General features: G+C 43.3%; 1 protein-coding gene across 5 annotated transcripts in view; it reads left to right on the top strand.

Annotated features, from left to right (window-relative positions):
* Positions 1–2,995: 2,995 nt before the first annotated feature.
* LSM14A (LSM14A mRNA processing body assembly factor) overlaps positions 2,996–25,365 on the top strand; it is a 70,200-nt gene continuing 47,830 nt past the window's right edge. Inside the window, exon 1 of one of the 5 annotated variants that reach the window (XM_056136317.1) lies at positions 2,996–3,308. In XM_056136317.1, the coding sequence (XP_055992292.1) occupies positions 3,188–3,308 (121 nt within the window). In that variant the 5' untranslated portion in view covers positions 2,996–3,187. The remainder of the gene's footprint in view (positions 3,309–25,365) is intronic. The other 4 variants (XM_056136316.1, XM_056136319.1, XM_056136318.1 and 1 more) reach the window with 4 other exon arrangements.

Below are 25,365 nucleotides of genomic sequence, written 5' to 3'. Positions count from 1 at the left end.
AGGTGTGGCCCATTAAAAAAAAAAATCAAGCAACAAACATATAATGAAGAAGCCTGGCAAGCTCCCTGTGAAGTATTCAATATGCCAAACACAGTAACAAAGAAGCTTCACAATGGAGACGTTACTGGGCCCACTCGAGCAAATGAAATATATGTCCAGAGAGATAGTTCAGCAAGCTGGATTGCATGCTTTGCATGCAGGAATCTAGGTTTGCTCCCTGGCACTGTGTGATCCCCCAAGCATCACCAGAAACAAATAATCCCTGAGCTCTAAATCAGTAATTAGTCCTTGAGCAACACTTGGTCTGACACAAAAACCCAAAAAGGGAAAGGAAAAGTGCACAGTTCTTTTGTGACATCAACAAGCTTGGTGATTGGACTCGGCTTCAGATTTAATACCTGGATGAATCCTGAGGCTAGTGATGCTGATGGAGAGGGAACGTGAATAAAGGAGAGGTTTTATCTTGGGGAGAGCAGGAAGTAAATGCAGACAATTTTGAACATGTTGATTAGGAAACACCTTTGAACACTCAAGTAAATGGCCTCTAGTACATATAGGGTGTGACCCTGAGAATAAGGATCTGGAATGAAGTGTAAACTTGAAATTTTCAGCTTGTAGCTGGAGACGGAATAGCTCACCCCTGGTATGAGAAGGTAAGCTAAGGTCCAGTTCCAGAAAGGGGAGGAAAAAACAAAGAAGAGCTCAACTTCCTGCCAGGAAACTTATCTTGACCGAAGTTTAAAGGCCTCCTCAGAGGCCAGCAAGCAGCAGCCCTGGTACTGCCTGCTCTCTCGCTCCCCCTTTCAGGGTCACCTGCCTTCTCACCATTTGCTCATTCCACTTCCCAAACATCTCACTGTTCATTCAGCAGCAATTTACTGAGCAGCTGCCTTGTGCCAGCTGTTCCACTGAGTCTTGATTACACAGCAGTGACCAAAACATTGCTGCCTCAAAACACAAAGGTGCGAGTGAAGAAGTGAGGCCCACTCAACACAACGAAAGACGGACAGGGACTGAAGGAAGAGCAGTAAAGGGGAAGGAAATGCTATGAAGGAAAGCAAGAAAGCAGGAAAACAGTAAGGCAAGCTGTAAACAGAACAGGAAGGAAAGTGATCCCTGGAGGTGGCACTTGAGCACTTGAGGGTCAAAGCTCAGGAGGAATGAGAAAGAATGCGGAAATGAGGCTGCAAGGAGCTAAATGTGTGATTATAAGAAGGGCCACCAAGAAAGACATGCATACAGGAGGCTATGAGTTAAGACTTTAACGAGATCCTTCTGGCACCGGTGTTACAAATAAACTAGTTACTGGGCTAACCCAGGTTTGATCAGCATCTGGAACCAGTAAGAGTGATCTCTGAGCAAAGACAGGAATAAGCCCTGAGTACAGCTGAGTGTGGCCCCAAAACCAACCAAATAAATATAGATTAAAGTTCTAGGGTAGAGGTGGGATGGGGGTTATAGCTCAAAGAGCAGAAGCCCATGTGGCAGGCCCTGTGTTTAAGCCTGTCTGGAGTTTGATCCTGGCACCCTCCCTGCCCCTAAGTACCTTTGGGTGTGGCCCTGGAGAGCCCCAGTACTACCAGGACCCAGCACCAGTTAGGCCTACACTGTCTAGTGGAATACTCGGAAAAGTGGTAAAGGTAGAGTAGGATGACTTATTAGATTATTGCAACAATAGAATAATAGAGTGGTGATCTTCAACTGGTGGGCAGGTATAGAAAGGTTGGAATCCACTGATCTATCACCTTGGTTATAACCCCTATGTATTGAAGTGTAAGCAGGACACAGCTGAGTCCATGTCTGAAGAATGATGGCATAGAGTAACAGTGTTTGCTGGAGACCAGTGGGAGGAGAGTAGTGGTCAGATTCAGGATTTTTTTCTGTAAGCAGAATAGGCACACAGGCTTTGCAGTGGGTTTTTTTTTTTTCTGTGGTTTGTTTTGTTCTTGTCCTACACCTGCTATGCTCAAGATTTACTCCTGGCTCTGCACTTCAAGAATTATTTAATTCCTGGCAGTCCTCAGGGGAACATATGGGATGCTGACAATCGAGCCCAGGTGGGCCTGTGCAAGGCAAGTGCCCTACTTGCTGTGCTATCACTCCGGACCCTGGGCTTTCCATCAGAGGGAGGGTTGAGAGCTTAGCCCAGAGGACCCCAAAGAAGAGTGGTCAAATAAATGGTACCAAAGACTTCAATGCAGATTCAGTTAAGAGGGGGAAAGCAGAAATATGGCTTTAACCATACTAGTTCGCACATGGAGACATAGGACTGGAGTAACTGCCGAATCCATGGTTCATAAAAACTGATCAGAGCTGCAGATCCTAACGATTGGTCTGTGCGCAGCGCACTGAAAGCCGCCCGACCTCGGATGAGACCACCTGGAATGCTGGACAGAGTCCCAGGCAGGGAAGAAGGAGAAGAGAGACTTGGTGTTGGGACTTGGACGCTGTTACGGGTCAGTGACAGCTCAGTGAAAGACGCTTCACTGGGGGAGGGAGGAGCCGCAAATCTGCTTTATTTGGGGTGGGGGTGGGGGTGGGGGACACACCCAGGGGCGTTCAGGAGATCAGGCGATGCTGGGAGTGCAAGTTGGGCCTCCTGTCTACAGCCTGCCACGCTATCTCTCGGCCCGGGGGGCCGGGTCCGAAAAGGAGCTCTAGAGGAACTCGGGAGCGGGTGGGCAAGTTCCCGGGAAGAGGGAATCCGCGTTTGCCAAAGCAACCGGGGCCGAGATCTAGATCCAAGTCCGGGGCAGGCGGAGGGGGGTCCGCGGAGGGCACGAAGCCAGCCCGCAGAGGGTCCCGGAGGCCGGGAAGCCAGTCGCCTCTCTCCGACGCCCGCCTCTCCAGCTGCGCGCACGAGCACGGCCGGCCCGAGCCGGCCCAGCGGGCAGAGCCGCACCGCGCCGCGCCCCCCTCCGCCCCGGCCGCCCGCCGAGTCTCGCGAGAGCCGGGCTCGCCGGCCCAGCATGCCCCGCGCCGCCTCCGCTGCTGCCGCCGCCGCCGCCGCCGCGCCGCGGCTAGAGGGCGGGAGGCTGGGGGGAGGGTAGCGGAGCCGGCGCCGCCGCCATGTTGGCTGTGAGGCGGCTGCTGTAGGCGCCGGCGGAGCGAGCGGCTGCGCGGAGCGGCGGCGGCGTGGGATCGGCCTGTCTGCGGAGCGGCCCGGAGCGGCGGCGGCGGCGGCGCCATGAGCGGGGGCACCCCTTACATCGGCAGCAAGATCAGCCTTATCTCCAAGGCGGAGATCCGCTACGAGGGCATCCTCTACACCATCGACACCGAGAACTCCACCGTCGCCCTCGCCAAAGGTAACGCCGGGCCGGGCCGGGCCGGGCCTCGTGCCGCGGGGGGCGGCCCCGGGTCCCGGGTCCCGGGTCCCGGCCGCGCCGCGCTCCCCGCCCGGGGCCGCCTCGCTCGCCGCCGGCGCCCCCGCCCGCCCTCGGGCCCCGGGCCCCCGGCGTCGCGACCCGGCCGCGGCCTCCCCCGGGCTCGGCGCCTCCATCCGGGCCCTCCGGGACCCGGGCGGCGGGGCGGGCGGGGCGGCCTTGATGTCCGAGAACGGGCCCGGAGAACACGGACGTCTGTTGTCTTCCAACGAGGGGATTCCGTAGTTCTGGCGTCCCTATAACTGCAAAACAAAGCCGGAGGGGGGTCGTTTGTTGGTTTGTTTGGTTTTGGGGTTTTTTGTTTGTTTGTTTGTTTTTGGTTTGGTTTGGTTTGGTTTTCCGCCCAGCTGGGAGTTGGAGCGCCGAGGTGGTGGTGCTTCTTGCAGGCCACCCATCGCACACGCGCACACACACATCCATACACATTCACACCTGTTTTTTTTTTCTTCCTCCGCGGGCCCCCCCCCCCCATTCTGCTTTTTCCTCCCGGCTGTGCATCTCTTTGATTCCTCAGGTGCACCGTGAAGTCCTGCCTGCGCCCCAACTTTGGGCTGGCTTCGCTCCGCCCGGCGGCGCGCGCACCCCCACCACCGCCACCCCCCGCCGCACTTGCTGGGCCCGTCCGCCCGGGCTGTTGACCTGCGTGCGGGACCCGCAGCCTCCACGGCCGCTCGTGCAAGCCGCGAGGAAGTGCGTTGTTGCGGCGCTCGCGGCCACCCGCGCTCCGGGAGACCTGCGGGCAGGAGGGACTCTGCAGCCTCGCAGTCCCGGGGGTGGGCAGTGGGCGCCGGCTGACACCCCACACACACACACACACGCGCGCGCGCGCGCGCGCGCTCCCCCACCCCGGGGAGGTGGAGGGTTGCCTGACACCACCCCCCCACCCCGCGAATACCCAAATATTTTGTTTCCGCGCACACGTGCTGGGCCCCCACCGCCAAGGCCGCGCCCGGAAACCCGGCGGTGGTGGTGGGCGGGGTGGGGGAGGCCCAAGTGGGGGCGTGCAGGGCCATAAACTTGAATTTCTTTTAAATCTTAAGACGAAATCTGCGGGATAATAGGAATGGGCGTTCTAGACGAGAGCTGAGTGCTGAAAGTCAGGATAAAGGGGCATACGTGATAACCTGTAACCTTTCGGTGTGTGGGGGGGGGGAGGGAGGACGACTAGATACAGTGGTGGTGGGAAATGTACACAGGTGAAAGAGGGATGGGTGATAAAACTTTGTATTACTGTAACGCAACCGTGAACAACTTTGTAACTGTATTTCATGATAATTCAGTTTCCAGAAAAGAAATCGCGAGGGAGGGGGGGAGGGGGAGGCGCCCTCCTTCCTCATTACAGGGACCGATTTTAGGGACCGGCGCATGCATTTTCCCCGTAGGCCCACGAGGGATTCAACATACTCAATCCCCAGAATGCAGAGGAAACAGCCACCTGAAGTTTGTAGATGCTTTGGAGCGGGGAGGAAGGTAGTTTCAGAGCAAGGTAGAGTTGAGATGAGGATTAAGGTTGTGGCAAATCTGTGGGTTTGTAGCAAAAAAAAAAAAAAGATCTTGGACTGAGATAAGAGAATCGTTTCACATTATCAGTTTTTTTTTTAATGTACCTACTATATCGTTTTTAATAGTAATTCTTATTCCTGGGTAGGGAGTGTTAATATTATTTTATTTTGCTTTCCTTGGCGCCCTGTGAGCACGGCCCCTTACCTTCTGGGGAGGGGTGGCTCTCCAGGCAGCTCTCAGGACTCACTCTCGGTGGGGTCCGGGTGTCAGTAAAGGCATCCTCAGTCAGCTGCATGCATGGCAAGCCGTTGTGGTCTCTCTCTGCACCCCTTACACACACACATATTTTTTCATGGATATTCACTATAGTGTTTTAGCTTTTATAACTTAAGGGTTATGACTTAAAGGTTCTCAACAGTTCTTGATGAGACCTACATCTATACATCCAGGCTGGAAATAGTATTGCTCAATCAAGTGGTTTGATAACTTTAAGCAGCTTTTTTTTTAATCTGAGTTTCAGTGAATTTTGCCTAATCTGAATTTCAGTACCAGCATAGAAGCCTTCCTGTTGGCTATGTGCTTTGACTCTTTAGAGCTGTTGGACAGGTCGCACTGTGATTTGGTGGGTTGGGGGAGCAGGGGGGGCTGAGGGGGCCACTCGGGACTATGTACCCCAGCTCTCTTGACTTATCTCTCCTGCCACAAATCCATACATGTCAAGAATTTCTAAAGTATTAAGTGGTTTTTCAAAATCTAGGAATAAAAAGGTGAATATCACAGCTGGATTTGTGTGCAAACCTCTACCCTCCCCCCATCCCCAGTAGTAACCGGGGAAGGGAATTGGAGGAATAAAATATATTTAAAAACAAATGAAACTATGAATGTATCCTTTTATGCAGGAATCTAGAAACATCTATGTTTTAATGCTCTACAAAAATAAGTTTTTGTAAAAATGAGTCTAAAGGTGGTAAACATTTAGTCTGTATAGTTTAAATCATATTCCAAACAATTTGATCTCGTTACCATCATTTGGCAATTGTCCTAGAGTATAGCAATAAAAAGGTTTATAATCTTTGAATTCTTTAGTCATTGATATCTTGTGTGCCCTTTGGTATTTAATCCCACATAACAATACATTTTTTTGTTGTTACATAATAATACATGTTTCTTTAGTATTTAATGTGCAACAGAGGTTCCAGAATTTCTCATTGCAAAAACTAATTATCAAATTGATATTTTACGTAGCAGTATCAAAATTCAGTCTGCTTTATAGCAGTCAATAGCACCTAATTCAAATTTCAGAATTAAAAGTGGGGGTGTCTTAAAGTTAAATTTTAAAATTTACCATGATGTAATTTGATACCTGAAATTCTATTTTGAAGCCTGTGCAAAGAATTGACAATCTAGCACATTAAAACTACAACCTATATTATTTGTGGAACTTAGAATATTGTATGCATTTGGATTTAGAAATTCATGCCACATTAAAACTACAACCTATATTATTTGTGGAACTTAGAATATTGTATGCATTTGGATTTAGAAATTCATGCTACACTTCCTAAAGCATAAGTTTATTTCTGACTAAGGAACATTCTTAGAATTCATTTTTGGATGTCAATTTGTGCTGGAGGCGAATTTCCCTGTATAGTTAAACTACCGTACATGTGGGAAAGATCTTGAAATAAAATGAATTTTTAAAAACTTCTTTCCTAAACCAAAAAAATAATTTTAAAGGGGCCAGGGAGATGGTATGAAGTAATTCCACTGAGTACTACGTATGATCCAGGCCTCCTGCCTACAACTAGGCCTTCTATCATTGAGCTTTCCCTTCACCCTACATGATATTTTTCAACAAAGAACCTGTAGCTATGTTCCTAGTGGCCTCCCAAACCTGCATCTTTCCATCATAACCAAGTACCCTCTTAGGCTCTATAAAAATATTATTCTAAGGAGCTGGAGAGACAGTACAGTGGGCAGAGCTTTTGGCTTAACATACAGCCAACCCAGGTTTGATACCTAGTACCACATGTTTCCCCACACACCACCAGGAATGATCCTGAGCACTGCTGGGTATGGCCCCCAAACAAAAAACAAACCACAAAAAAAGTGTGTTATATATAATTTTGACATTTGTAGTGGTGTTTGTGTTTTTTGATGTTGGTTTTTTTTTGTTTGTTTACTGTTACCTGTTTTTTCTTGGTAAATAGAAGTTCTTAATTTTGTTTGGTTGGTTTTTGTTTTGGGAGTCATGCCTGACAGCGCTCAGATTATTCCTGCCTTGGTACTCATCATTTTCTGATGATGCTGATTTGTGGGGGAGGGCTTTATATGTGGTGCTGGGCATCAAACCAGGTTTGGCTCTGCTTCTTAACCCCTGTGTACTGTCTAAATCCCTTGTGTGTGTTTGTTTCAGTTTTTGGACCACATTTAGCTGTGCTCAGGTATGTGGGTTATTCCAGCCCTTTGGGGAGCTCTCCCAGTGATCAAGGGACTATGTTCTCAGAATCAGATCCTTGCCTCCAGCATGCAAAGCATATGCTCCTGCCCATTGAGCCATCTGTGTGACACCCTGACATTTCCTTTCAGTCACTTATATTTTCAAACGTAAGTGATACTTTCATCCATGTTTCACTTTATATGGAGTCATCATGTATATACTTTGCTTTTATTGTTGCATTATGTTGCAGTATCCCATTATGAGTACAGCATTTTAACATGCACTTAAAACTAAATTGTTTACAGTTTCTGGCTATCGTGAACTTTCTGGCTGTAGTCTCTATAAGCATTTGTGTTTAAGAGCACTGAAAGGCATGTTTATGAAATTTTCTAAAAATTCTACTAGAATTTGAATTACAAGATCATAGGACATACTTTATTAGGGTAAAACGAAGTTTTCCAAAGGGTTTTTTTTTTTTACAGTCTTTGTTTAAGTTCTTAACATTTGAGAGTTTTGGTTGTTTCATATTTTTGCCAACATCATTAATATTTAGTATCAGATATTTTAATTCTGGTCAGTCTGCTGGGTTTGTAGTTGTGTGCATTTGTACTCTTCCTGATTACTAAGGAGGGGAACACTTTTCTCCTTTAGGTGGGCTGGGGAGGGTGCACACCAGTCTATACTCAGGGGCTACTCCTGGCTTAGCGCTCAGAAATGGCTCCTGGCAGTGCTGGGGGACCCTTTGGGATGCCTGGGATTGAACATTGGTTGGCCTCCTTGGAGACAAACACACCCTACCAGCTATATTATCTCTCAGGCCCTGCCTTTGAAAACTTTTGCCTATTTTCCTGTTGAAGTACTTGCTTGTCTTTCTACCTAGAGTTTTGGAATTCTGAACATGAATCCTTTGTTGAATTAGATACCACAAAGTGTCTTTTGCTATTTATTAGGGTGGGGAGAGGTTAGAGGGAGGCTTAGCCACACCTGTAAGGCAAGCCCCTTAACTCCTATAGTATCTTCCCAGAAGATCTTTATTTTAATGTAGACATAAATGTGTTTAAGTCTTTTCCTTTATGGCTTGTTTTATTTTGTTTTAGGATTTTTTTCATTACCCCAAGGTTATAAGAGACATTTTATCTTTCCAGAACATACTGCTTTACCTTTTCACATTTAGGTCCATAATCACCTGATACTGATTTGTGTATGGTGTGAGATACTTAATTTCTTAAATTTAGTGTGGGATTCACTTGGTTTATATGGTCCAGACTATAATTTACATTCTTTACTTGTATATAACTTATAATTTAAATCCGTCTGGAACTATAAAATACTCTTGAAATTTTGAAGTAGTTACATTTGATGTGGCATATAATTAGTCTGACCATGTGACCTGGTTTGTCCTGGTGAAAAGTCCTTATTTGTGCCTGTTGTTTTTTCTCTCTTGAAAAAATTCGTTTTAGGAATGGGAAGATGATTTAAAGTTCTGGAACCTTGTATGTTGAAGCCCTAGGCCTGGCATTGCTAGGTATGGTTCTGAAGCCCAAAAAAAGTAAAAATATAGATATCCAGTGAGGGTAATGAATTGTATGGTCTCACTGTGTATATATCAGATCCAATCCCAGAGTGTGACCAAGTGGATGATGTCCTTTATTTTTTGTTAGATTGCACAGACTTACTATAGTCATATAAAAGTGAAATTGAGATAAGTGTGACAAGCTTTGATTCTCAAGTCTCCTGCAGTTTAGCTTCTTAAACTCTGGGTTGTAGCCCAGTCTGCCCAGTCTGTAGCTGTGTGTTTGGGCGGGGGGGGGGGGGGGGGGGGGGGAGGCTTGAAAAAAATCTTATAAAAAGTTTACTTATGATTTATTAGTACTATATTATCTACATACCTATTTTATATATCCAGGGTTATATAAAAATCTTTGGTAAAGGGGTTGTGCACAAGTGGGAAAGGTTTCAAGAAGCCTGCATGCCAAAAAAGTCTTCAAGGCAACCTACAAAGACCCCGATGCAGTCTGTTAAGTTGTGGTTTACGTCTTGTAGTTCTGAGCTGCTTTCTGCCATTGATCATGACCTAGTTATTTTTGCTTATTTACACATAATTATTTGTCTTTTTCACCCACCCCTGCTTCTGGAGTAAATGAGTATTTACTTAATGAATGAGTAAATGTAAATGATTTGGCATTTTAACTTATTAATTTCATTGATCCCTGAGCATCACTCCTGGTGAGGACTGTGTGGTGTGCCCATGCAAGTGCCCTCATGAATGAAATACCACCCCAGCCTCTTAATTTTCAAGTAATCTCTTAGAGGTAGTTCCAACTGAAGTTTTTAATGTGTTCACAGTTACATTTGTCTTGAAATGTCTATGATAAATTGTTTTGGAGAATAGAGATATGAAAGAAAATATTGAATGTTGGAATGTATGAAGCCCTAGATTTGAGTCCTGGCACTGAAACTAAGAAAGAAAAAAGATAAAATTGGTATGATTGGAAATACAGAGTTTTACTCAAGCTTAATTATAATTTATGTTTAAAATTTAAGAGAAGTCTGATGGGCCAAGCACCACCAGGTGAGGCCTCGTAGCAATAAAAGATAAAATGAATACAGTTCAAAGGAAGAATCCATTTTGGATGTTAAGAATTACCAAGTGTGTCATGCCTGAATTATTTGTAACGTTTCTTATTCTCCTCTGTCTCAATGTGATACCTAAGCATATACCAAAGATTTCCTTCTGCTTCCTTCTGAATGGAAGCTCTAAAGTGACGAATTTTTGTGTTATAGATCACGCTGTCCTTGGTGACTAGCACAGTGCTTGATACAAAGCAGGCCCTCCATAAATAGTTGAGTAAATGAAAAGATAAATGTAGCCGTTGAAGGTTTCTAGCTTTGGGAATTTCAAAACCAAAGTGCACAAGTTTCCTTATAAATTTTTTGTAAAATGAGTGAAATCCTTTACATATAGTTAGCTATCAAATAGAAATCAGGGTTGACACTGGTGGAGGAAGATACTGTAAAGACAAATTTTATAATCCAACTTTTGAGGTTTGTTTATTTGGACTGGGGTAGTTTGGCCACACCACATGGTGCCCAGGACTTCCTCTTGGCAGTGCTCAGAGAACCATATATGGTGCCCAGGATTGAACCAGGAGCTGCACACAAGAACCTTAATCTCCAGCTGTTTTGTCTGTTTGCTTTTTTACTAAGCGATTGTTGGAGGAATACAAAAGCAGTAAGCGGTGACACACTATTTCCTTACTCATCTGCTGACTCTTCCCTCTCCATTGGCATAGATTACCCGCTTCTTGATCATTAACTATGATCAAAAGACTATAATTCCAGAGAAGTGGGAGAGCTTTTTTATCATGGAAAAAGTAACTGTGATGTGCCATATTGATTTCCTGCATTCTCTCATGAGTTTGAGGCCTAAACCCAGCAATTTGTAAAATCACTACGAAGAACACAGAAGATCTAGTGAAAGGTCAAGAAGCAGTTTTCTTCTGGTTGCCCTATTACAGTGAATTCACCAGAATGTGAAGCATTGGAAACAGCTGCTGCTTGCTGCTGCTGCAGACCACAGAAATTGGTGATTCTGGGAGGTTTATAGTCCGGTGCAAAAAAAGTAAGTTCATTTTCCACTGGACTAACAGAAACCATGGCTTTCTGAGTCAGAAGGGAAGAAAATGGCATAACACCTGAAGAAAGTAGCAGAGGGAAAAAAATAGGAAAAGTTAAATCTTTTTTGTGCAAGATACCTAATGAGAGTTTGTTTTGTTTTTAACCAAGTGCCAAAGTAACAAAAATAGCGGCACTGAGTATGGTTTCACTTGAATTTGATTAATTCAGATTAGAAAACTCTGTAGTGAGGGGCCAGAAGATAGGATGGGGATTAATAAGCACTTGCCTTACGTGTAGCTCACCCTAGTTGGATCCCAGACTCTGCATATGGTCCTGAAAATCCAGAAAAAGTAATCTCTCTAGAAAAAAATTTTAGAGGGGGCTGAGAGATAGTACAGCAGGTAGCGCATTTGCCTTGCACATGGCCAGCCTGGGTTTGATCGCATGTGGTTCCCCAAGTACTGCCAAGAATAATTCTGGGCATTGCTGGGTAAGCACCCCCCCCCCCCCAAAATACTGTAGAAAATTGTTTTCTCCAATGCTTTGAAGTGATACCTTAATTAGCTATTTGAAAGAGAACATTGTAGAAGTACTCTGTTAATAGATAATGGGTAAGTCTGTAAAATATTTTATTCACAGGGCTAGAGCAACAGTTACAGCAGATCGGGCATTTTCCTTGTCGGTAGCACTCAACTATGTTCAATCTGTACACCACATATCGTCAGTCCTTCTACCAGAAGTGATCCTCACATCAGAGCCAGTGAAAAAACCCTGAGCACTGCTGGATGTGGCCCCTCCCCTAAGTATTCATATATATAATATATATTATTTCATTCCCTTTTTAAGATACTCTGATTGTTTTTCCCTGTAAAACTAAGCATTACTCTCAACTGCATTACTTCATTTCTGTCTCCTGCCACATTTCTATTCTTCCCTTCACAACAAGACTCTTTGAAGTGGCATTTATACTAATTACTTGATAGTATCTTTTGAATCCACTTTATTTAGATTTTTGTTCCCACTAATAATGATAAAAACTTATCAAGAGTTTTTATCATTAATCTTCTTGACTAGTAAGCAGTATATGGCAGGATTGATATGTTCTCCTTGAAAGACTTTTTTTTTACCTTTTTGTTTCTTCAACCTCTAAACCTCCTGTCTTCGTTTTTTATGTTTTGCTGACAAGTGTTTCCATGCTGTCAGCTTTATTTTCAAAATATTTCCAAAATTTGACCTGTTATTCTTGTTTTGATTCTGGTTTGGGAGCCACACCTAGTGATACTCAGGGGTTAGACCTAGCTCTGGACTGAGGAATTACTCTTGGTACGCAGGGGACCGACCATCAGGAGTGCCAGGGACCCAACTCTGGTTAGACATGTGCATGGCAAATGCCTTACCTGCTGTTGTATAGCACTGGTTCAGACCGTCCACTCTGATTCATTATCTCTTACCAGTCTGTGTCAAAACACTCAGGATTCCTCTTTTGTGCTTACATTATTGACTTTATTCTCCTTCTCCTACCCCAACAGTGCTTGAGTGCATCTTTGTCATTTTTCTTTTTAAATGGAGTTTGTAGGGAGCAGTTTTTTTGTAGTAAATATGTTTTCATTGATACCTTAATTGGTTGTTAAGTCATTGGAAATTCCAAATTGTTTAATGGATTTTATAAATTGTTGGTTTTGTCTTCTAGCATTCTGGTGTTGCTGTTGTCCTTCTGAATCTGTCGCTTCTCTCTGAAAATTTGTTCTTGGAGTTGAAATTTTACTGCTCGGATAGGATTATAGGCTGGAGGGCAGTTCTTTAGGGGTTTGCTGCGAACCTAGTTCTGGAGACTTAAAACTCTTAACCAAATAAATGTGTTCATTCCCTGTCTTTCTGCCTCCTTTCTGTACCTCCTGTCCCCACTTCCCACTGTTTTTTAATTTCTCTTGGACACATGCCTTCTTATTTTTTGTTCTTGCATCATTTTTAAATTTTAGTTTTATAATTTGAGAGATTAAAATATAAAACCACAAGAAAGAATGCCCAGCTGAAAGCAGCTTCAAGAGCCTAGATTAAGTTGAACCTGCGCCGATTAGACTTGCTTTTACTTTCCCTTCCTGTGCTAAATCCTACTAAAATGCTGAGCCTTTTTTCTTTCTTTTTTTCAAATTTAGGCACAAATCATAAAGGATGAAGTATATTTGGTAAAGGAGACAACAAACAACATTTTCTGGGCTAAAAGGCAAATGATTTCTTAGCAAAATCAGTAAAGCTAGAACCTAAGTAGTAGATAATCTAATTTGAACCCAAATTTCTAAAAGGGTCAGAAATTGACCTAACTAAATATGGTGAAAATTAAAACTATGAAGTGAATTAGTAGTAAAACTGGAGCTAAAAAAAAAAATTTACTGAGATTTTTTCAACAGAGATCAGTCTCCAAATCCTCTTGTGCTTCTCATATTATTGGGTCACTAATCTTCTCTAACCCTGGAGTTTCACAGACACCCTGGTACAGCTGAGTACGTGCTGGTGCAAATAAAGCTAGGGGAAATGAAATGTACATCTTCCTGGTGCTGTTAGGTTTTAAGAAACAGGAAAACAGTTCAAAAAGGTTTTTTTGGTGTTTTTTTTTTTGTTTGTTTGTTTTTTGTGAAACACCATGGGTACAGCTGTAGACTTACAAATTTTTGTGCTTGGGTTTCAGTTATACAATGATCCAGTGCCCATTCTCCACCACCAATGACCCCAGTATCTCTCCCACCCCGCCTTTTTGGCAGGGCATTCCCTTTTGTTCTCTCTCTCCTTTTGGGTGCTGTGGTTTGCAAAAGAGGCATTGAATGGCATCTCCCGTGTTGGGCGGATCCTTCCAACCCCCTTTACTTGGTACTCCCTTCTCTATCTGAGCTGCCTTTCCCCCCACAGAAAAGTTCTTGAGGACGCAGCATCTTATGCTTTAGGCCCTAAAGACAAGTGACAACTAGCACATGAAGAGGAGAGTATCTTGGAAGAAGTTTACCCATGCAGCCTCAGAGGGTTTGCTGTCTATTGGGAGAGCAAGCACACAGACAAGTTCAAAGTCGGACCTTCACTCTGGCCCAAAATAGCAGTTAACTTAAGCTGGAAACCATACCAGCTGTTTTAAGGACATGTGTTTTTTTTTTTTTCCCCACTAATTCTCCTGAATTAGAACACTCTTCCCCTACCCCTTACATGACTGTTTTTGAGGAAATACAGCAGTTTGAGAAAGAAGTAACTTCCCAAAGGGGAAGAACAGTTTTAGAAGGCTCAAAGGCAATGAAAGTTTGTCCCAAAGAGGACTCCTTTTTTAAAATCCAGCCCCTTTTTTAAACGTTTAGTTTGTCATTTGAATAGAGGGCTAACGAGTCTTTTGTTTTCATAGTCAAATTTTTTTAATCGATTCACCTTGAAATAGAGTCACAAAGCTTTTCATGGGGGGCTTCCAATCATAGTGTTTCAAAACCCGTCCCTTGTAGATTCTTTAGAATTTTCTTAGTATCATCTCATTTGCAAATAGTGAAAGCCTAACTTCTTTCCTATCTGGATGCCCTTGATATCTTTTTCTTGCCTAACTGCTAAGGCAGGTACTTCCAGTACTATATTGAGTAGGAGTGGTGAGAGTGGGCAACCTTGTCTTGAGCCTGATCTTAAGGGGAAAGCCTTTAGTTTTTCCACATTGAGAATAATGCTTGTTGTGGGCTTATGGTACATGACTTTGAGTATTCTGCTGAAAGTTCCTTTAACTCCCATTTTATTGAGAGTTTTAATCAGGAATGGGTGCTGGATCTTGTCTAATGCTTTCTCTGCATCTGTTGATATGATCGGATGGTTTTTATTTTTCCTTTGATTGATTTGGTGTATTATGTTGACTTGTGAATATTTACCATCCTTGCATCCCTGGGATGAATCCTACTTGGTCATGGTATATGATCTTTTCGATGAGTTGTTGGATTCAATATGCTAGTATTATGTTGAGAATTTTTGCATCTGTATTCACTGGGGATATATATTGATCTCTATATTTCTTTTTTTTGTGGTGTCTGTCTGCTTTGGGTATCAGGGTGATAATTGCCTCAGTGAAACTGGAAGTGTTTGTCTCTTCAATTTCCTGGAAAAGCTTAAAAGAATTGGCAGTAGTTCCTCTTTAAATGTTTGGAAGAATTCACTAGTGAATCCATCTGGTCCTGTGCTTTTGTTTTGGGGAAGTCGTTTGATTACCATTACAATTTCCTTGATAGTGATAGGTCTGTTCAGGTATTCCAGATTTTCTTGGTTCAGCCTTGGGAGGTTATAGGAATTCGGGAATTTATTCATTTCTTCAAGGTTCCCTTATTTCATGGTGTAAAGATTCTCAAAGTAATCTCTGTTGATCCTATGTAGTTTGTGTTGTGATATCCCCCTTTGCATTTCTGATTCAGTTTATTAGAGCTGTGTGTCTGTCTGTCTGTCTGTCTTGCTAATGGTTTATCGATCTTATTTTCTCAAAGAACCATCTCTTGGTTTGGCTGATCTTTTGGAATGGGTTTTTTTTTTCTTTTATTCCAGCTCGTTGATTTTTGCACTACACTTGTTATTTCATTTTTTCTACACAATTTTAGAAACATTTTTAGAGTATAAAGTAACTCACTGGAGCAATAGCACAGCGGGTAGGGTGTTTGCCTTGCATGTGGCCGACCCGGTTCGATTCCTCTGTCCCTCTCGGAGAGCCTGGCAAGCTCCCTGTGGCGTATTCAATATGCCAAAAACAGAAACAAAAGATCTCAAAATGGAGATGTTACTGGTGCCTGCTGGAGCAAATAGATGAACAAAGAGAGGACAGTGCTACAGTGTTACGGTATTAAAAGTAACTTGCAAATCTAGCTTTAGAAAAGGACCAGAATGAACAGCTTGCTTCATACACCAAGGATATGGTTTGATTCCTGGCATCCCATATGCTCCCCCAAGCAGTGCCAGGAGCAGTCCCTGAGCATTGAGGGGTGTGGCTCAAAAACAGAAAATCTGTGCTGGTGATATTGTATAAAAATTGATTGGGTGGAAGGAAGAGGCTGACAGTAGTGAAGTTAGTTGGAACATTTTAAAGAATTTGGGAAAGGAAGTGATAGTACAGGGCCTTGCATGCAGCAACTCGATTTCCACCTCTAGTACTACATACGGTCTGCTGAGCATCACCAGGTGTGATCCCAAAACAAAACAAGAAAATTAAAGGAGTTTGGGGAAGATGAAGGGTGTGCCTTAACTAGTTAAAATAGAAAAGAACAGTTCTGAGAAATTAGGAAAATGGGCTGGCCTTCTAAAAGTTTGCTCTAGAGGGCCCAAAGGAATATTGCAGTGATTTAGAATTCCTGCCTTGAAAACGTACGTCATAAGTCCAAATCTCTGGTGTCAACGTATGTGCTGAGCACAGTTTTGGGCAGCTTATTCTTTGCATTCCCTCCCTAGTGCTACAGATAATTTCCAGTTGCACCATATTCCAGGTGTGTGCAAGCACCACAGAAGGATGCAAGCCCTAGTGAGCACCACAACTGAGATCTGCAAGCACTGCAGCTATAACTTTGGTATAGCCCCTGGCAAGCACCACAACTAGCTTGTACCCTGGTGATTGTGACAGCAGTAACAGGAAGGTAGGGAAGAAATATAAAATACAATCAAAGCTAATAAAACCTGATAAAACAAAAAGCTGATTTCCATTCCTTTCCATGAAAATGGGCTGGAGTGATCGCACAGTGGGTAGGGCATTTGCCTTACATGCAGCCGACCCAGGTTCGATTCCTCCGCCCCTCTCAGAGAGCCCAGCAAGCTACCAAAAGTATCCCGCCAGCACGGCAGAGCCTGACAAGCTCCCCATAGTGTATTTAGTATGCCAAAAACAGTAACAACAAATCTCACAATGGAGACGTTACTGGTGCCCGCTCGAGCAAATCAATGAACAACAGAACACTGCTTTTTCCATGAAGGTGGCTGTTGAAAGAAGGGCCTCTCCCTAAAGCGGAAACCATGCAGAAGCATTGAAAGTCAAGAAAGTAGTGCTGCATGGAGTTCACAGCCTTGCACAAAAAGATCCCATCCCCACCCAGCTCCCCACACCCGAGACTTCAGCCCATGTATCCCCAGAAGACACCCCTAGGAGAAAGAGACCTCTACGCCAGCCTCAGGTTCCCTCTGATCCAAATCAGCTGTGAAGTAGAACACATAGAAGACAACAAGTTTCGTTGTGGCTGGGAAGAAGTTCTGTGACCCTGATGCGGCCAGGGTCAGTCCCAGAGTCAGAGCTTTGGGAGAGTGGAAGGCATGGATTCAGCTGGCTCCTCACCAGGATACCATGGCTGTTGCCCTCAAAACTGGGTACCACTGACTAAATCTTGTAGACATTTGTTTTCACTTTAAAATTTTTCTTTTAGAAATTAATTGTGGGGCTAGAGCAATAGCACAGCAGGTAGGGCATTTGCCTTGAACGTGGCTGACCCAGGTTCGATTCCCAGCATCCTGTATGGTTCCCTGAACACCACCAGGAGTGATTCCAGCATGAGCCAGGAGTAACCCCAGTGCATCGCCAGGTGTGACCCAAAAAGCAAAAAAAAAAAAAAATTGTAAAGAAACTGGAATTGTGTTATCTTGCTATATTTAACCACTGGGCATCAGCATTTCTCCCCACTCCCCCTTGTATTTCTGTACATAGCAAGTTATTTGTTGCTCACATAAATGTTTTGGGAAAATGAGTTTTGTTTTATTGGGGACACACTTGGTGATGCTTAGGGACTGTGCTGTGCCAGGAATGAACAGAGGGACTTGTTAGGCAAGGGATATGCTCTACCACTTGAGCATTTTCATATTTACTAAGAAAATGTGTGGTAAATGAAGGTACTAGTAGGGATATATTATTCTCTGATAAGAAGTGTAGAGCAGTTTTTGCCATTCTGAGCTTTACAGAAATGTATCAATCTCACTTATCTACAGTTTCAAAGTGTCCTTTTTAAAACATTTTAAAATGTTTATATTATTACTATTGTTTTATTGTTACTGTATCAACATATTATTTTCCAAATTGTTCCTTTAGCTTTATAGCTCTCTACTAATTCTTTCTCTTTGTGTGTTTTGTTTAATGTTTAACTTTAGACTGTAGGGGGGGCTGCAGGGGATTGAAGCCATGGAATTGCACATTCAAGCTTTGTACTCTTCTCCTTGAATGACACCCTCAACTCGCCATCTCTAAATTCTAAATAATGGCACACTACTCGTTATTTCTTTACACTGAAGTTCTAATCACTAAAATGAGAAACATGTCTGAGTAAATCCGCATATATTAATAACCCAAAGGGAAGAGTCTTATATGGAGGAAACAAATTAAGATGTAAAAGAGAGGGTCATTTTGTTAACTAGGCAATATTTCCAGTCTGTACTATGAAAAATAACTTTGGATTAAAAAGAATATAAGGATCTTCTTCCTCTAAGACCACATGGAAGAGGAAAGAGGATGATAATAAAATGTATAAATTAACAGAATACAAGACCCTTTGGGGTTTTTTTTTTCCCTGCTTTTTGGATCACACCTGGCAGTGCGCAGGGGTTACTCCTGGCTCATGCACTTAGGAATTACTCCTGGCGGTGCTCAGGGAACCATGTTTGATGCTGGGAATTGAACCCCGGTCGGCCGCGTGCAAGGCAAATGCCCTACCTGCTATGTGTTATTGCTCCAGCCCCCACCCTTTGGTTCTTTTTAGTAAAACAGTAGTTCTTATATCTTTAGAGATAAGTAATAAGGAATTTTAAATTGGTAAGGAGTTTAGATTGGGGGGCTGGGGAGTTTCAGGCCACACCTCTTGGTAGCCTGGGTGGAACCTAGGTTGACCACATGCAGGGCATATGCCTTACCCCTGTGCTTCCTTCTCAGCACCAGGAATTCATTTAAATAGCATATTTGAAAAGTTAAAAGGAAAGTCATCTGAATTGATGACCCACGAGGTACAGGGAGTTTCTGTCCTTGCCAATCAGTGATTGGCGTGTATAAAAGCTGACAGGAGTGCAGGGAGGTAATTCAGTGATGTCTGAGTGACAGGTCTGCTAGTGGCTACAGGAAGAGATGATAGAGATCAGAGAGATGCTCTAGTATAGTAATACTCACTACCTGAAGGTAGTGTGAGGAAGGGAGCAGTGTGAGACTGCGGCTGTACCAAAGTAAGAAGTTTTGGGTGTACCAGCAGCTTGGAGCAGAAAAGTGAACGGACTATGCATTGATCCAGGCCATCAAGTCTGCCGGAGGGGAAAGGGTGTTGCCCCATTCGCCCTCTCCTCTCTGGAAAGAAAGATGGCGGCCACATGGGAGCCTTGTGGACAGCAGGTATGAGCCGGGGGAGTGGGGGCGACTAAAACCTCATGGGTCGGGGGGCGTTCCGGTCTGTCCTTCACGCCCTACCGAGGTCACCAGTTGCCCCCCACGAGCGGCTCTCCAGCACAGCCACAGCCCCAGAAGCACAAGGACTTAATGCAGAACCCAGCAGCTTGGAGCAGAAAAGTGAACGGACTATGCATTGATCCAGGCCATCAAGTCTGCCGGAGGGGAAAGGGTGTTGCCCCATTCGCCCTCTCCTCTCTGGAAAGAAAGATGGCGGCCACATGGGAGCCTTGTGGACAGCAGGTATGAGCCGGGAGTGTGGGGGCGACTAAAACCTCATGGGAAGGGGGGCGTTTCGGTCCGCCCTTCACGCCCTACCGAGGTCACCAGTTGCCCCCCACGAGCGGCTCTCCAGCATGGCCACGACTCCAGAACACAGAAACCAATTTCTTAACTATCTGACTTTCAGTAGAAATACTTCCAGGGTCAATAAGTAAAATAGCAGAAATCCAAAACCAACATTTAATTCTTGAACCCAGCTGGAGAAAGCAAATCACTTCACAATGCTTTTTCAGCATGTCTGATTTGGGGGGGGGGGTAAACTCTAAATAATAGTGGTGAATCTTTTATTGAAACAATCTAATCAAAGCGGATAGAGTGTTAACTAGAATTCATCTGCCTCACAGGGACGGGGAGGGGTGGGGGGTGGGGTTTTATTGGGGTTCTTCATGGGAAAAAATAAGTATTGGTAAAGGGAAATGTGTTTGATATTTGCATGACTGAGACATAAACCTGAAAGCTTTGTAACCTTTCCCACAGTGATTCAATAAATAAATAAATAAAAAAAAAAAAAAAGAAGTTTTGGGTGTAGAACATTATTTTGTGAAGCTAATTTACTCCAAGTAAAAACCAAAGCCTGCTACTGTAATCGTGCCGTCAAGGGCTGTGCAAGAGACATTATAGAAAGATAGTTCATAAATGGTGCTCCTTTACTGTTTAGCGGTTTAAATCTGTATCAAAGCAGTTTATTCTAGATAGTTATCTCGTGATTTCTCTGCAAGAGTTAATATGCCCTTGAATGTGTAATAAGAATTGTGCTCTGGGAGCAGGGGAGATGGCTCCAAGGCCTGAAACACATGCTTTGCATGCTACAGTTCCCGGTTTGATCCATGCCTCCATACCCCCTAAGCAACCCATCAAGCACTTCTGAGTGTGACCCCAAGCAAAAATAAGAATTGCACACGTGGATAAATATCAGAGGGAAAAAATACCTAGAACATTTCATCACTGTTGAGTTTTGTGGTTTGTTTTCTGGTTTTCTGTAAATGCTGGGCTGGGCTTTATGTTTTTGTTTTTCTCTTTCCCCTATTAGTAGCCAGTTACTGATATTTGCTGTAGTCCTTCTCATTTTATCCTAAATAAGTTTATGTAAATTAACTCAATTTCCGTGGTTTAAACAACATTCAGTAATTTGGAAATATATTTCTTAGTAGCTTTTTTCACAGTGTAATTAACTCAGGAAATACTCATATTCAGCAATATGTAGGCTACTGGGTCAGATAACTGTGGGCATTGTGAAGATGATATACAGATCTTATCCTTAAGGTCTTTTGATTCTAGAAGGGGGTGGTTATAAACAGTGGTGTTTTTAGATATCTTTTAGGGGGTAGGGGAGTTGGGTCACATCCAGGGCTTAACTCCTGACAGGTGGGAAAATTAATGGTGTAGTTGTGTGATGCTTAATTTGTGTCAACTGGATCACAATACCCAGCTATTGGTTTGGTTGAGCATTCTGAATATTTCTGGGGTGCTTGAGGGGGGTTGGGGAAGGAGGTTAAAATTAATGTTTCAATCAGTGGACTTTGAGTAAATTTAGATTACTCTCTGAGATTTGGTGTGTGGTATACAATCAGTTGAAGGCCTTGGTAGAACGACTGACACCTGGAAAAACATTATTCCAGGAAGAAACTCCAACTCTTCCCTAGATATCTGTAAATTTTCACAAGCCAATTCCTTTCGTGCGCAGAATACCTGGGACTCTTTGGAAAACCCTGAGGAAAACTAGCCTGAAGCTAATCTGAAATTGAGGGTGGGGAGGATCTGTGTTTAGAAGAGAAAGGCTGACTTTCTGGATTGAGGAGTTTTAGCTCTAGGGTTACTAGATTTCTATTTACTTAGTCTTAATCTCTTAATTGACTTTTGGGCATTTTATTTTCATTTTTGTTTTTGGACCACACCCAGCAGTGCTCAGGGCTTACTCCTCGTGGCTCTGTGCTCAAAGGTTCAGTCCTGAGGATCACTTCCTGGCTGGCTGGGGGGGGATCATATAGGGTGCCGGGTTAGGCTCATATTTTGCTGTATTACCTGCTAGCCACAGACTTTTGGGCTTTCTTGATTAATCCAGCCTTTCATTTATGAAATCACATTTTGGTATTCAACAAACTTTTTTTTTCTCTTATCAATAGATTTGAGAATCTAATTTCAAGACTTTGGATCAGAGGAATCGACTCTGATTTGGTCCTGGCACCACTAGAGTCCCTTGAGCATTGCATAGAGTAGCCTCCAGCACCAAGTGTGACCAACTCTACCACCACACGCTTTGGGGAGCTTTAAATTATGTTGTGTTGGTCATATTTTACTTGGAAAGCTTTGGTATTTTATAATGGAGATATATTTGGGAAGTTAACCATGTTTGAACATGTCTTGATCTGCAGACTTTGGGGGGTCACTTATTTTTTTATTATTCTCTTTTATTGAATCACTGTAAGATAGTTACAAGGTTGTACATGATTGGGTTTCAGTCACACAATGTTCCAGCACCAGTCCCTTCACCAGTATACATTTCCCACCACCAGTGTCTTCAGTTTCCCTACTGTCATCCCCTCCCCCAGCCTGTCTCAGCCTCTGTGGCAGACACTTCTTTCTCTCTCTTTCTCCCCCTTCTTCCCCCCCCCCCCCCCATCTCCCCACCTCTTTTAGGTACTGCGGTTTGCAGTACTGTTACTGAAAAGTATATTACTTTACCTCTTTTCAGTACTAGCTCTTGCCCAGAGTGATCATTTCCAACCATCATTGGATCTGCTATGTGTGTGTGTTTGTGTGTGTGTGTGTGTGTGTTGGGCATGGTTGTGGTAGCAGTGCCAGGGATTGAACTCAGGACTTCATACATGCAGGGCATACAGTTGAACCACATCCCCAGATCAGATCTGTTAAGAGATTTTTCAGATGAATGATTTTGCCAAATATTTACTCTACTTATCTTTTTAGATAAGCACAATGGTAGGGCATTTGCCTTACAAGCCGCCAACATGGTCGACCCGAGTTCGATTCCTCTGCCGCTCTCGGAGAGCCCGACAAGCTACCGAGAGTATCTCGCCCGCACGGCAGAGCCTGGCAAGCTACCTGTGACGTATTCGATATGCCAAACACAGTAACATCAAGTCTCACGATAGAGACGTTACTGGGCCCGCTCGAGCAAATTGATGAACAACGGGAGGACCGTGACCGTGATCTTTTTAGAAGATAATCATGGAAGGCATGCCTGTTAATCTTTACTATTTAGTCAGAAATATAGAATCATACTCTTTGCCACAAATATAATTATTTTTCCTATTTTTCACTTTCTTTTAAACATTTTTAAAAGAGAATGGTTTTAAACACTTAAATTTTTTTTCTAACTTAGGGAATGAGAAAAACTAGAATACTTATTAACTCAATGTGGCAACATGGTGATGTTTATAATATAGAGAACAATCACCCCTAGTTTCAACATTCTAACCCCATTATTATCATTTGTGTATTTTCTTCCAGACTATATTTGGAGGTACGTGCTTTATCGAAGTGAAATTTCTGTAACATACAATTAACCATTATAACTGTATGAGTCAGAGGCATTTAGTGTAGTCACAATGTTGTAACCACCACCTCTCCTTAATTTGAAAAAAACGTTCTCAACACTTTAGAATTCCCTTACCATTAAGTAATCCTTCCCGTTTCCCCCTGGCCCTTACCAACTTACCACCACCACAACCACTTTCTGTTTCTCTGACTAACCGTATCTGGATGTATCATGCAGAAGAGAGAGTGTAATATGTGTTGTTTTATGTCTGGCTTCTTTCCGTTAGTATCTTGTTTTAGAACTTGTAACATATCAACATTCAATTTTATTTATGTCATTGGCATTTTGGTGGGTGTGTGCTACTGTATGAATACAAAAAACAATTGTTTATACATTCATCTGTTGATAGGCATTTTAATTTCTTCTACCTTTTGGCTATTATGAATACTGCTTTCAACATTTCTGTACAAGTTTTTCTGTGGACATATGTTTACATACATACGGGGGAAATTGCTGAGTCACATGGGAATTTTGTTTAATTTTTTTTTTTTTAGGAACAACCAAGCTGTTTTCCACAACAGCTGATTTTTTTTTTTACCAGCAAATTCAAAGTTTTAAATATCGACTATTATGTTAACTTTAATAGGTTTCAAGTTTGGGCTCTAATAATGGTCTTAAAGAGCCCATTGGTCTAACCAGAAGAAAAACTGTTTCTTCTGTGGCTCCCAATTTGCCCTCAGTATTTTTAGTCTCCAAAGTTAGGGTGGGGGCAGTGGCCAGGAGAGAAAACTGTGGTCCACATCACCCAGTTCTCCAGCTCTCCCAATTACCAAGTGGATTATCTTGAGTTTTAATTTGGGTGCTCTGGAGTGTTGAAATTCTCGGTCTGGCAGGATTGTACCCTTGCCCCCATTAGGCAGCAAGTTCAAATCCCAGATTACGAATTGTACGACTCTAAACTGAAACTTCCCACAACCTTCTTGGTTTTTATTATATCCTAGAACAGCTCACAAAACTAAGGAGAGCAGTTTACTTGAAATGTTAGATCGCCGGCTTGTTATAAGAGGGTACAACTCAGGAGCAGCGGAGGTGGAACCAGGTCTGTGGTGCTGTGTGTAGTGCTTTCCTGCCCCCTTGAGGCGTCCCATCCTTCCAGTGGTTCCTTGTGTTCGTTCATAACCTGGAAGTTCTTCAAACTCTGAGTAGAGGCTTCGTCACAGGCTTGATCGTGAGAGCTTCTGCCTCTCCTCAGGATGGGGTGAGGCTCAACTTTGCAATCAGCTTAATTTCTGGTGACCAGTCCCTTTCACAAAGCTTTTCCATTACGAGGGAAATTGCTGAGTCACTTGGGAATTTTATTTAATTTCTCATTTGAACAAAATTGTTTACCATCCAAAAAATTTGGGAACCCTGTTCAAATGACAGGAACCAGTATCAAGACACTTTTTTTTTTTTTGCAATATAGGAGTCCTGCAATTTATTCAGCCATTGATTAAGCTGATTGAATTGGGCATGAACTCCACATGACTTTTTTAAAATTTTTTAATTTTATAAGACGTTACTGGTGCCCGCTTGAGCAAATTGATGAACAACGGGAGAACGGTGCTACAGTGCTAAAGTTAGTTCACAATGTTTGATTACATTCAATATTCAAACATCAATCCCACCACCAATTCGGGATGTTTCCATCCCAAACCCCAGTCCCTGTCCCAAAACACACCAAAATAATATATGTCATATGTCAAAAGACATTCTTAGTAAATTAGAAAATTCCAAAGAGTAAAGGAGCTTTGGATAAGTGCTGGAGATGAAAACCAAAATATATACATTTGTTATATCACAGTATTATAACCACTTTGAGTTAATTCTTATATATGGGGTTAGGTAGGGTTCTTATCTATCTTTTATTAAAAAATTATTTTACACAATTATTTTTGGGCCACGGGCCGGAGCAATAGCATAGCGAGTAGGGAGTTTTTGCCTTGCACGTGGCCGACCTGGGTTTGATTCTTCGCCCCTCTCGGAGAGCCCAGCAAGCTACCAAAAGTATTCCGCCTGCATGGCAAAGTCTGGCAAGCTACCCATGACGTATTCGATACACCAAAAACAGTAACAAGTCTCACAATGGAGACATTACTGGTGCCTGCTTGAGCAAATCAGTGAACAACAGGAAGACAGTGCTCCAGTGCTATTTTGGGGCCACATCCAGTTGTGCTCATGGGTTACTCTGGGTTCTTTGTTTCTTGGTGGG

This window comes from Sorex fumeus, unplaced genomic scaffold (assembly GCF_029834395.1).
Source record: "Sorex fumeus unplaced genomic scaffold, SorFum_2.1 ptg000122l, whole genome shotgun sequence".
NCBI classification, from domain to species: Eukaryota; Metazoa; Chordata; class Mammalia; order Eulipotyphla; family Soricidae; genus Sorex; species Sorex fumeus.
Note: the sequence above shows the minus strand (reverse complement) of the source record. Positions and strands in the feature narration are given on the sequence as shown.